Genomic DNA, 13909 nt, shown 5'->3' with positions numbered 1-13909 from the left:
AAGAGTTCGATCAATAATTTGATAATGTTTTTATTATCTACAACAAATAGATTTCTTCCTACGATGTAGAAAAGTCACATACAAGATGAAAACATATTGGTTCGAACAAAAAAGGGTAAAAAATCAACCTACTAAAAAAAAGAAATTGTTCGGCCTAAAATGTTTCTTTAACTCATTAATTTCGTCTTAGTGCAATTTGATTTTGAAAATGATGAGAGATTGATGATGAAAATCGAGATAGAAAGAAGATGTGAGAAAGAGAGGTACAAAGAGGAGAGAAAGCAAATAAAAGAGGAAAAATACAAAGTTTTCAATTTTTGAAAAAGCCTTTTTAAACTAAATTTATATAAATAATAAAACAATATATAAATATATTTTAAAAAAATATATAAATAATAAAATATTTCCTTAAAAGGACCACCACTGAGAGTAAATAACGACGGTTAAAAATAACGTAAATGACAAAAATAACCGTCAGTATTTACATGTTTTTGTGTAGTGCCTGTTACATTTATATATATGTATGTATGTATGTATGTATGCAAAAGTACATGAGTAAAATAAAATAACAAGTTTTTCCATATAACATATCTATCTTACTTATCATATATCTCATAGTTTCATAATTTCTAAAAATTTTCAACACTCACAATATTTTATACTAGGTTTAATTATGCATTTGGTCCCCATTTTGGAGTCAAAATCTCAAAATGGTACTCAAATTGGTCCCCTTTTTTGTTAAAACGTCTCAAGTTTGTCCTTTCCGTTAAGTCAAGGTTGACGCCGTTACAGGAAGTGTCACGTGTCAGTTGCTCGATTTTTTGAATTTTTATTTTTATTATTTATTTATTTTTGAATTTAAAAAAAATCAAAATATTGCCACGTGTCAAGCTATCACCGTGCCACGTGGCAGTGTCAGAGTGATGTGGCAGGGACAGTGACACATGTCAGTATTATGCTAGGTGTCATTTCCTTAGTCTCAATTTGGTCCCTTTATTTTAATTTGTCTCAATTTAGTCCTAATATTTGTAAAAATGAGCAATTTTGTCCCTTTCCAAATTGAAACAAAAATTAATTTTATATAAATGTTATACTAATATTTTTATTAAATGTGATATTTTTATTCAAATTGATATTTTTATTATATATTTTTAACATAGCTAAGTTTATTTAAAATTGTGTTTCACATTCAACTTTACTTAAAATTGTTTTCAAATTTTGAATTTATATGTGTTTTATTGTTACATGAACTAGTTAATTTATGAATTTTTTTCTATTAACATTTTTTTCTATTAACAACTTTAAAACAATTTTAAATAAAGTTCAATGTAAAATATTAATTAAATGAACTTATTTTGGTTAAAAACATTTACTTAAAATAAGGGGACAAAATTGTTATTTATATTTGTGTATATTTATATAGAAATTAAATTTGATTTCAATTTGGAGAGGGACAAAATTGTTAATTTTTACAAAAAATGGGACTAAATTGAGACAAATTAAAATAAGGGGACCAAATTGAGTATAAGGAAATGACACCTGGCATAATACTGATACGTGTCACTGTCACTACCACATCACTCTGTCACTGCCACGTGGCACGATGACAGCTTGACACGTGACATTTTGTTTGATTTTTTTAAAAAAATTCAAAAAAAAAAATTCAAAAAAAATTAAAAAAAAAATAATAAAAAAATTCAAAAAATCGAGGAATTGACTCGTGGCGCTCCCGTGTCAATCTTGACTTAACGGAAAGGGCAAACTTGAGACGTTTTAACAAAAAATGGGACCAATTTGAGACTTTTAAAAATTTGAGTACCATTTTGAGATTTTGACTCCAAATTGAGGACCAAAGGCATAATTAAACCTTTATACTATAATTATATGATTCTTAATATTTTATATTGTAAATTATAATTATATAATTCTTAAAATTTCATAAGTCTACGTCAAACTCAAATTGAAATAAAGACTTAAGCGAATTTTTACTCTAAATTCATAGTAATATTTATTATTTCAATTAAATATAATAATATATTTTAAGAATAAAGTAAAACAAAAATTATTGGTTATTTGTTAAAATATTTTTAAAAATTAAAAAAGTGATTTTATTCTAATTATTTTGAAATTAAATATAAAAACAAGTGGTACAAATTAGAAAATAAATACTATAATAATAATATTATTATTATTATTGAAAAAAGCTAACTGATTTTATTAAGGGTAAAGTAAGAATGAATATTTTTTTCATGAAAAACATGTAAAAATAATTAAAATTAATAATGAAAATATTTTTTTATAAAAACTATGTAAAAATAATTATATTAATTTTTAAAAAATTATAATAATTATATTGTAAAACATAAAATAGAAATAATAATGACGTGTTTGTTATAAATATATACTTATAAATTATAGATAGATATTTAATTATAGATTACTATTATTATTATTATTTCACATCAACGTTAAGATTACTGAAAGAGTGATGGACGTGTGTGTGTTAGTTGGTTAATGAGTACTCTTATTTGTTTTCATCTTCTTCTTCTGCATTGGAAGGAACCCTAACCCCTAATCGATCGGAATCAATGGAGGGAATGCTGTCCGCGAACGAGCAGCAGAGCATGGTGTCTTCGTTCCTTGAGGTTGCTCAGGGCCAGACTGCCGAGACTGCGCGCCAGTTCCTCCAGGTTTCACTCTCTCCCGAATTCCCCAATTTCACATCGCTCTCACTCATTATTGTGTAATTTTGAAACTTCTAAGTACTCATAAAGGTGCAAACCCAATTTTAATCAACAGTGAGGTATAGAATATTGTTCTTTGTTAACAGATCTAAGGAATATTAGGGTTGTTGCTGTGATTGATGTTGTAACAGGCTACCAGTTGGAAGCTTGAGGAGGCTCTTCAGTTGTTTTTGATAGGTAGTGAAAGTGGGGCAGTGCCGCCTCCAACTTTGCACACTCCGCCTTTGGAAAATGTTGATTCCTGGACTGACCAACCTCCCAGGTGGTATTGTGATTCTTGTGGTATTTTTCAGTGATTTTTGTGGGTTTTCTCTCTAACTTCTGCTTGTTGTTTCAGTGAACCTAGGAAGGACCCAACAGGGAGTGAAAGTGTTGGACTTAATGAGGCAGAAGAAGTGCGCCCTCCCTTACCTGTAATAAGGGAAACTCTCTATGATGATGCAATGCTGTATGGGTACGTTTTCCTGTACTTCATTTATTTTTTTTTTGTCAGAGATGCAATGCTGTATTATTAGGTGTTTTTTTAAACTCTGGATTACATATTTGTATAATCTGGAAGCTGTTTATGTGTGCCTTTAAGAGATGTGAAACTAAATTAGGTGAACGAAAGGTGAATTTTTGAGTCTGGACAGGCAGTCTTGTTGTCCATACATAACTGGAAGGATTTATTTTTTTGAATATGGTGTGTCTGTTTTATGACGACCCACCAAGCATTATAATGCTTGCAATTATTATTTTTTTTGGAATATGGGATGTATTATAGGATGAATGTTGTTTTTACTTTTTAGTCCCTGAAGAATTTCTATATATTGGTTTTTGTTTCCAATTTATAAACAAATGTTTTGTCAATGTAATTTTGAAAAAATTCCTTTAGCCCCTAAAACTTGAATTTATTTTCCTACACAGGCACTAAAGTTTGGGTTTTTCAAAAATTGTAAACAGTTTAGGACTAAAACTGAAGTTTAAATAATTTTCAAGGACTGAAAACACTAGGAACTCTACTATGTACATATATGAAGTATTCATGTTGTGTGTGTGTATATATATAAACCAGCAACAAATGTGCGCAATATTGCAACAAAGGTTGTCAAACGTATTACACTAAAGTATGTTACAACTGTGACATATTTTCTTATCTTCATAATGTTAACTACAAAAGTACTAAGTGAAGTGATATTGTAGCCATAATTCAATTAATTGTGTTTAATAACTTGTCTTATCTTTAGAGATATTTGCCAATGTTTTAGTTTGGCTCATTGAGTTTTATAAGTCTACTTTCTTGTGCTGTAGTATATATGTTGCTTCGACATTCAAATGGTGTATTCATGTTGTTGTTTTTTTTCTTGTTTATGCAGAGCGCCAAGGGGTGGGCATCGTTCACAAGAACCCAGCACCCTAGTCGCATTTCGTAACTTTGAAGAAGAAATGAGAAATCCAGGGGTTTGGGAGCCAGAGCAAGGTGCTGCTTCTACAGCAGAGACTTCTCGAGACAATCTTGCTTCACTTTATCGCCCACCATTTCATTTGATGTTCAATGGTCCTTTTGATAAGGTAAACATGCTTCTTAGATTGGATTTTATGGATTCTGTTAGAGTGGAAACGAATGAAAGCCAAACTTAATGTAGACAGAATTTAAAAAAACACAGCTCTAGTACTGTGTTGGGCTCAAGAAATAAGCACACTAAATATAAAATATATTAGTTTTTAGGACAGATTTGTGTACAAACTTGGGGTTTCCCCCTAAAACAGCTGTTTCCTCCTTTCAGAAGGCGAGGAATAACTTTTTAACACTTTAATGGCCCTTCACAAGCCTGTCACACAATCTGTCTAACTATTACTATCATATCATAATGTTTAACTACCTAATGTGAAATTAATATTAAATTTTTTAGATCGGTTTGATAGAGAGATAATTTAGAAAAAACAAAGAAAAGATGCTATGGATAATCTTTGTTTTAAAATACACGGATCACAATTTATGGATGACTTTAGTTGGTACAACTGAATTATAACCAAATTTAGGTGACTAGTAGCTGATCATATACGATATACTCTAGCATCTACCCTACAACTCAGGGTGATTGGTGATGTCCAATAACTTGGGTTTGTCTCGAAGAGTGATAGATCTGAGTTTGGTGAGAGGCTTGTGAAATGTCTGCAATCTTATCTTGAGCAACACGAGCAACAATGTGGGAATGACCTATAGCCTTTTTCTTTGACAAAAAAGTGTTCACTTCCATGCATTTTGTTTGAGGGTGCAGCACAGGGCTTCAGCTCAAAGCAACGGTGTTTTGATTGTCACAGTAGATTGTAGGCATGGAGCAAGCAGCTTGTAGTTCTTTCAGTTGAGACTGTACCCATTGATTCTCTGAGGTTGAAGTAGCAAGACTCCTCTATTCTGCTTCAGTAAGGGTTTTTGTAACCGAAGTTAATTTCTTGAACCATCAATAAATGAGATTTGGTTGGGGGGCTTAAGGAATGAAATGTGCTAGCAGCAGAAGTATATTTTTGGTCATCGATATTTGAACCACCGTCATCATTATAGTATTTCTGTAAGAGATAAGTTTTGTGAGTGCAGACTAGGATGTAAGAAAATCCTATAACATATTCTAATAAGCCATTAAGAAACTACTATCAATGTCAATTTGCTGAATAGACAAGTGATTAGAAAGAGACAAGGTCAAAATAACTCTGATAGTAATATATCTAACCACCTCTGAGTGTTTCAGAAAATTAACACTCAGAAAATTATTTATTTTAATCAAAAAGGAAAGAATGCTATTGCATTGCTATGAGTTGCAATCCTAACTAGGTTAGCACTACAACCTGTACCAATCATATCCAATATTCTTAATACAATTATTAGAAAATGAAATACAAAAGTGGGGGGACCTAACCAAAACCCACTAATAGAATTTGAAATACATCCTTTGTTTGCAAGTTCACAACTTTCTCATATTAACATTAGTAATCCCTTTCATAAAATACTCCAAACCCTTCTACTCTGGTATTTCAAGCTATTGCGCCAATGACATTTCAAAATTCACATATAATCTTCAACCAGCCTTGTTTAATATAAGATTGGGAGTTGTCACAGTGATCTCCATCACCACTACTTAAAAATCACTTGAATTATTTTTCCTTCTCTAGTAATGTGTTGGACTCAAGAATTAAACAAGCTGAATTCTAAATAAAGAAAGAAATAAATTGGCTTTTGGGACAGATTTGTGTATATACTCTGTGTTTTCTTAACAACATTGTCAAACTCAATTATCAGAAGAGAACGGGATGGGAGATAAAAGATGTCAATTTGACTCATACGAGTAATGCATATAGGAAAAACTACACAGACATGAACATTAATTTAAATAATATAGTCAATACAAATAACTCGTAATAATCATAAACATATCCAATACATAACACAGCTAGTCCCATAAGCCATATAATAACTCGTAATAACTACTAAATTCATAATTGCTCAATACGGATTATGAACTTAACACTCTAAATCTAAATGGAAGCAAGAATAGAAAAAAGTATTAAAAAAAATTATAGAACAAACACTGAGAAGAAAATGTCTTTTAAACTGTGATGGTTTACTAAAATAATAAAATAAGAAGTATCTCTGTGAGGAAAAAATCTGAACAGCCAAAGCAACAACAAAGATTGACGCACCCTCAAGACTAGGTTTCATGTCCATGAAGATTGATGACGATGAAGGCAGTGCCAGCAATAGTGATGCGAGAGTTGGAGATGGTGATTCAAACCTTGTCTACAGTGATGCTAGCAGCCCAACTACAGGAGTTGGGAACTAGACTGGGCAACAAAGTCCGAGCCTGCACAAAAACGCTTTCAGGATTGATGTGATGCATGATCGACTGATTTTATGAGCAAAGTTGCAATCCTGCAACGATCTGTGACCTTCATGTTCTGCCTTGCATGTTTGCTCTCTTGGGTCTCCCATACTCTTAGGATTGTGCCAATATACTCGCAATTTTGATAACATTGCTCCTAACAAGGAGTCTCATTATTCCAATAGATAAAGGATAATAATTTGAAGCTTTAATTGTCTTCTACAAGTCTGTCACAGAACCTATAAACCAATATAACTGTCATATCATAACAATTACAGCCTAATTTGAAGTTAATGTAAAAATAATTGCTTAATAACTTGTACAAAATTAGAACTGGCCAATACCTACCTAATTCAGGAATTGCCCTATCTTAGTGAGATTTCTAATATAAAATAGATTGTTTCTGGTTTGCATATATGATAGAGTATTTGAGTTTCCACTTCGTATTTTATTTTTATCAGTCTGTTAATAGTACAAGTTGATGCCTTAAACTCATTTTGATTACAATCATTTCCATCTCCATAGTTTATGGGAGTTTTTGCTTAAAAAGTTGTTGCAGGTCCCCCTAGATGGGCAGTGTATATATTTAGAAATATAAACATATAGATGGTATACCATCGTGACTAAACATTTGGCCTTTGTATGCAGGCAAAAGATGCTGCTTCCCTGCAGAACAAATGGTTGTTGGTGAACATACAATCTACCAAGGAATTCAGCTCCCATATGGTATTATTTTCTTGGTTTTCCATCTTCATTTATCTTGATCTGTTTCGGTATTGGCGTTACTAATATCATGATCACTTTGTGAAGCTAAACCGTGATACTTGGGCCAATGAAGCTGTTTCTCAGACTATTAGTACAAACTGTATATTCTGGCAGGTCAGTTTCCTACTCTGTTGACTTGAACACTGGCAGTTATTTTTGTCTTATTTTTAAAATGTTATTTATCATGGCATTTTTATCAGAGTTGTTGTAATTTCTCAGATTTCTTAAAAAAAGTTTGTGGATATTATCTTGCCTCATAATATACAGAATGACACTAACAATATGAGGTTAAGCTTAGCTTTATCTTATTGTAACTTTTTTTAATAAAAGAATAAGTTCACTAAGACTAAAGAAATTAATCATGAAGTTTGGAGGATAGTGATATTTGGACTTCAAAATGGGCGCATGTAAGATTACATTTTCTCTTGTGTTTAGTTAAATTGTGTATATCTTTCTCTTAATTGTGTTTATTAGTTTGATGAACTTTTACGTTAGTTGTTTAGACAGCAGCTTTCAATTTATGTATAGAAAACTTGAGTCAGTAAGACTCAGTTCAATTAGGTTTACGCTAACTGGAAACTGAGTTATTTTTTTTTCTAAATCTTAACTAACTTTTGTCTATGCCTCTTGATTTAAAAGTATTTGTTGCAGATATTACACACTTACATTTATTGTATTTTTTTAGTATTATTTGCACTTTTTCATTGTCAATTATTATTGTATTTTTTAGTATTATATTTTTTTTTCTAAATCTTAACCAACTTTTGTCTATGCCTCTTATTCAAAAGTATTTGTTGCTTATATTACACTTACATTTATTGTATTATTTTTAGTATTATATGCACTTTTTCATTGTCAATTATAACTTTTGCATATAGGTATATGATGATACAACTGAAGGCAGAAAAGTCTGCACTTATTACCGACTGGATTCAATTCCTGTTGTACTTGTTATTGATCCCATCACTGGCCAAAAGATGCGCTCTTGGATTGGAATGGTTGAACCCGAAAGCTTATTGGAAGTATGTGTGATACAGTTTTTTAACTTGTTGTAATGGAGACATTTTTTCTTGAGAAATTGAAACATTATTCATATGTAAATCCTGAACTAGGTTATTTTTTAACCTACTGATGCAGGGTCTACTAGCATTCCTTGATGCAGGGCCTAAGGATCATCATATTACATTGTCTCACAAGCGTCCTAGAGGAAGTTCTAGCCCACCAAAATCTAAAGGTTTGTTGCCTGTATCTGTATATATTCCAGGTGTTTGTTTGGTGTTAGATGACTTGATGTTTAATATTGTCTTTATTGTCATTGTACATGTTTACTTTACTAATCAACACTCTATATTGTATTGGATGGACGTTAGTCACCTCCCTTAATCTGCTTCTGGTATTTTTTTTTTTTTCGAGTTTTTCAAATCCTGCCTTTTCTTGAGGTTTTCTTTTGAATCTTTGCATAGGATCGACCCACGCTCCTAGTTACCTCCATTTAATATAGTCCCCTAGACTAACTGCAATTTCTTCTGAAGCACCGCTGGCGTGCCAGAGCATCATGTTGTGGCATGCTGTCTGTCCCCCAACAGTCAATGTGTTGCACCTGTCTGTTGCATTCTTTTTTTGCAGCTCAAGTTACAGAAAATGGCAGCTAAATTGGGCCACATTGCAGTTCTACAGGGGTTCCTCACATGACTATGGTTGCTGTGTGTGGGTCAGAGAAGAGAAACACAACCCTAGCCCTATACAACAGTGTTTTTTTTTTTTTTTTTTACTTCAGTTGGTGTATAAAAATACCAAAATTTTAAAATAAAATGTCTACAATTCAAACATAGTCAAATGCTAAGATTAAACGTGACAAGACATCTACGATTTGAATGTACCAAATCCCAAGTAAGGTAAGATAAAGTGTCTACTCTTCAAGCTTGATCAAATAGTAAAGATTAAATATCTATAATTCAGACATGATCAAATCCTATGGTAAGATGAGATATGATATCTACAATTCAATCCTAGTTAAATCTTGAAATAAGATATCTAATCCCCAAATATTGGAAAATATCCCTTCTGAACCCTCACTAAACCCTAATCCTAGGTCATGCATACACACAAATGAAGAGGGAAGAAACAATCAAAACTAGAATATATGGTTGGGAGAAAATGGCAAAGAGTTGTACTTATGAATCTTACTCTCAGGCACACCAATGTTTCCCTAAGCATTCCTGTTTGTTTTTGGAACTTCACATCTGTTCTATACTCACCAACCAATCATGATGAGTGCGCTTACACTATTTGTTCAATTTCATGTAGTGTTATTAAACTCAGGTCATAAACCCTAATCCTAGGTCCTGCATACACACAAATGAAGAGCGAAGAAACAATCATAACTAGAATATATGGTTGGGGGAAAATGGCTAAGAGTTGTACTTATGAATCTTACTCTCAGGCACACCAATGTTTTCCTAAGCATTCCTATTTGTTTTTGGAACTTCACATCTGTTCTATACTCACCAACCAATCATTAACCCAATCTTAAATAATATGATCAGGATGCTGAAGGATACATGATGGGTGCGCTTACACTATTTGTTCAATTTCATGTAGTGTTATTAAACTCAGGTCAGATTGGCTGGTTGGTTTCACCATAAACCAAACTTGTGACTAGTTCAGTCAGTCAGTCATAATATTGAATTGGCTCTCAAACCGGTGTCAATGCAAGTGTATTCTATACTCGCCAACCTATCATAATCCCAATCTATGTTTGTTAAGTTTCAAGTAGTGTTATCAAGCCTGTTTGGATTGGCTGATTTGACTATAAACTGAACTTGTGTCAAATGTCGTTGAACTGGATGTGAATCATATTAGACTGGACCCAAAAGAAGTGGGAAGTTGCTGAAATGAAATTTTTTATTGTATCTTAAATTTGTTGTAGCATAGAGGGGGCTTAAGAAGAGAGACGAGGGAGAAAAAATTAAACTGTTTGTGTATGTAAGGGCTTGGGCTGGCTCATCACATTCATATGCAGATGAGTTTTCAGGTTAATGATGGCCTATTGGGCTCGAGTGATATGGGATTGAGCATGCAATTTATAAAAAGAGCTTGCAAAGCTAGATTCAGAAGGGTCAAATGTATGACATGCACAAAAATTAGTCAAGGCAACCACTGTGTCAATGCATACCTTTATATAAATATATGCATATATATGTACACACCAGTTCATGCAGTTTAACCATTTATCCTCTGACCTAGTACACTGCCCGAGTCAATGGTGGTTCCAAACAAAGATCATGTTTCAACTTTGAACTATTGAACCTTTGTTTTATTCATATATGATTTTCTAACCGCTGAGTATTGAATATAATTAGAGTAAATCACTCTGAGGCCCTCTACTTTTTTCATTATTATAATGACTTTCCTAAGGGGGTGCATATGAAATGTAATAAGGGATTGCATCTGTGGTGTCTTTAAAACTCAAGGGGTACTTGTTTATTGTAGAAAAGAGGGGCGGGCGGGGGGGTTTATTGTAAACTTTAATATTATTAAACTATAACATTACAAAGAGTGGTCATCTCGCACTCTGCTATCATGCCATAATGTTTTTGTGGGTGAAAACTTTGCAGCTATCTGTTATTAGCTATTATAATTCCAATTAAATGTCTTTTGAAAAAAGGCTACAATGATAACCCTAACTAATAGAACATAACTAAAAATTATCATAATTAATAATAATAAATAAAGTGATCCTTAGTGTGTATGATCATATCTAACAGTAATGCTAATAGAAAATAAAGAAACCCCTGATTAATAGAATCATAACTAAGAAATATTCTATTAAAATAATAAATGGTAAGGATCTGAAATTAGGAATTTTGATATGCTGGTTAAAAACGAAAGTAACTATAATAATCAAGGTTTATATTTTAGCACAGAGATATGCCTACCTTACATTTCTAATGATGAAACCATCTTTTTGAATTTTGTTCTCATCATGGTCTTGTTTGATGTTATAGCCTTGTTAGAATCAAATGAAAATAAAGAGGAGGACGAGGAAGTTCAAAGAGCTCTGGCAGCTTCTATGGAAAGCATGAAAGAATCAACTGCTATGGATGGTAGAGAAAATAAAGATGCTGATGTTGCAGTCAATGGGCAAGAAACAACCTTGGCTAAGAGGCCCACATATCCACCTCTGCCCGAGGAACCCAAGGCTGAAAGAAATCTTCTCTGCAGAGTTGGTGTGCGGCTTCCTGGTGGTCAACGGGTTCAGCGTAACTTCTTACGCACGGATCCAATTCAGGTAACGGATGTTGCTCTCATACCTGTAGGAATTCATTCAACCTAATGTTGTCATTGTTCTTATGGAATGATCTTCTGCCAATTTAATGTGATTTCTGGATGCTGTACCTTCTTTACCCCCTTCAAAGAACTACTGGATATTATTATCTGCATGTCTTCTGATATTTGCAACATTGTTTTTGAAATTGTAATTATTATGAATGGATATGATATGGGTGTATAGCAAAGTGAAATATTTTAATCATCAAATTTATCATGGATACTCTTCTTACTCAAGCATGAGTCATTTATGTTCTGCAGTACTGTTGATTTGTTACATTTTATTTGATGACTGCCGGATAACTGTAATGTTCATGATAATAATTATGTTCCCTGGTTTAAGTTGCCAGCTTATTTTCTTGTTAATTTGAAGAACAAAATTATTGACCCTCAGTTGAATTCATGAATTTCTTACACCACCCATCACTCAAAATAAGTATTAGTATTGCTTATTGGGATGCAAATTGATTGTTTTTGGTTATTTTATTTGTCTGATTTTGATTTCTGTGTTTTTTTTGTTGAAGCTGCTGTGGTCTTTCATTTCTACTCAACTAGGGGAAGATGAAAGAAGGCCATTTAGGCTAACGCATGCAATTCCTGGAGCATCTAAAAATCTGGACTATGAAAGTAATTCAACCTTCCAGGAATCAGGTCTTGCCAACTCTATGATTTCGGTGACTTGGGACTGAGTTGGTGTTCATTACTTTGCAGACTGAGAACTTCAGATTGGTGATTCCCATCAATATGATCCCTTTTTCATCTTTTAATGAGGATGCTTATGTTCAGAGAAAAGGTTATTAACTCTTTGTGTATAGACCACGAATCCGAATGATGGGTTAAACGAAGTTAATGGAAATATATTAACGTTGTTAATATCCTCTCAGAGCCTTGCTTTTTTGTGTAATAAAATGTTATTGGTTAGTAAATTAACTGTAAGCTTCTTTTTAATTCGAAAACTGGCAGGGTATTGATGAAGCCTTAATGTTAGTAAAGTCAATGATCTGTGTCACAAAATTTTCTTAATTGACCCAATCTTCGATACATATCTTTAATGCAACAAGTTTGAAGATTTTTCCTTTATGTTATTTAGCTTTATCGAACACTAATCAAAATCATACAACCAACAAATGGCATAACCTTTTTCTTATTTGTCTTTACTATTATAAAAAAATAGTTTTAATATAACATTTTTTTCTTCTATAGTTTAGTTAACTAGTAGTTTAAAACAAATAGATATGACAAATGTGAGTTTGATTTACATTCATCCCTATTTACATGTTTAAATTTTTTGTATAATCTTCATATATTAATTAGTATATTCATACCTTATCCTGTTCATTTCCAAATATTAATCATCTTAAACTCACATTTACGAAAAATATATCTTCTCTTTCACTTTTTTTTTTTACACATTCATTTTTCGGATAATCACTCATCGCACTTTCTTTCCGCAAATTGGTGCCACATTTTCCCACTCAGTTGTAAAGCAAGATACACAAATCTAAAAAAATAAGTTGTGTTCCCCAAATTGCTTATAGTGACAGTTACACGTTTCATTCATTGAAATTTTTGATCCATAGATTTAACACGCACACAGATACTTTTTAAAAGAAAAAGTGACTTTAAAAATAGTGAACAGTCATATAAACTTCTTATCTTAAACAGCATAATATGAAAAACCCAATTAAAACTTGGAAAAATATATATAGAGAACTTCGTTATCAGAAAAAGTGAACGAGGCAAGGATACAATATTAAAAATGAAAAATTATGGGTCTTATACTTGAAGAATTCATAATTATGGGAGTTTTACTTTATGTACATCGTCAACACTTTTTGTATAAAGAAAAATTAATATCAATTATTTATTAATATTTACACTAGTTTTAGATTTCATCTAAATGCCACTGATATAATAAGTCTACTCATTTTTATATGGTTGGTTTTTTTACTGTAATCGATGTAATATGGTCATGTCAAACTCATTATTTATCAGCTTTGAATTTAAATTCAGTAAACTAAAATATAAATATAAATTTAATTTAAAAAATTACATAAATTATTTTTATTTTTATTTAAACCAGAATTTTTAATTTGATTTAATTTGAGAGTGATAGATTTTTCGATAAAAGATTCACAAGGTAGATTCAAAAACACTAATGAGACAAAATCAAATCCGTATAAAGTATTAATATTACTTTCAATTTAAAACATT

At 31.9% G+C, this 13909-nt stretch overlaps 1 protein-coding gene across 1 annotated transcript; it reads left to right on the top strand.

Moving 5' to 3' along the window:
- Positions 1 to 2466: 2466 nt before the first annotated feature.
- LOC114179458 (plant UBX domain-containing protein 7) lies at positions 2467 to 12643 on the top strand. Its single transcript, XM_028065804.1, has 10 exons — positions 2467 to 2690; positions 2876 to 3006; positions 3082 to 3198; positions 4100 to 4295; positions 7250 to 7327; positions 7412 to 7480; positions 8245 to 8388; positions 8504 to 8600; positions 11374 to 11657; positions 12220 to 12643. Exons 1-10 carry the CDS (start codon positions 2589 to 2591, stop codon positions 12382 to 12384), a joined length of 1383 nt encoding a protein of 460 aa, XP_027921605.1. The 5' UTR covers positions 2467 to 2588; the 3' UTR covers positions 12385 to 12643.
- Positions 12644 to 13909: the final 1266 nt, after the last annotated feature.

This window comes from Vigna unguiculata, chromosome 3 (assembly GCF_004118075.2).
Source record: "Vigna unguiculata cultivar IT97K-499-35 chromosome 3, ASM411807v1, whole genome shotgun sequence".
Classification (NCBI taxonomy): domain Eukaryota; kingdom Viridiplantae; phylum Streptophyta; class Magnoliopsida; order Fabales; family Fabaceae; genus Vigna; species Vigna unguiculata.
The sequence above is the reverse complement of the archived record's forward strand: the minus strand, read 5'-3'. Positions and strand labels throughout refer to the sequence as shown.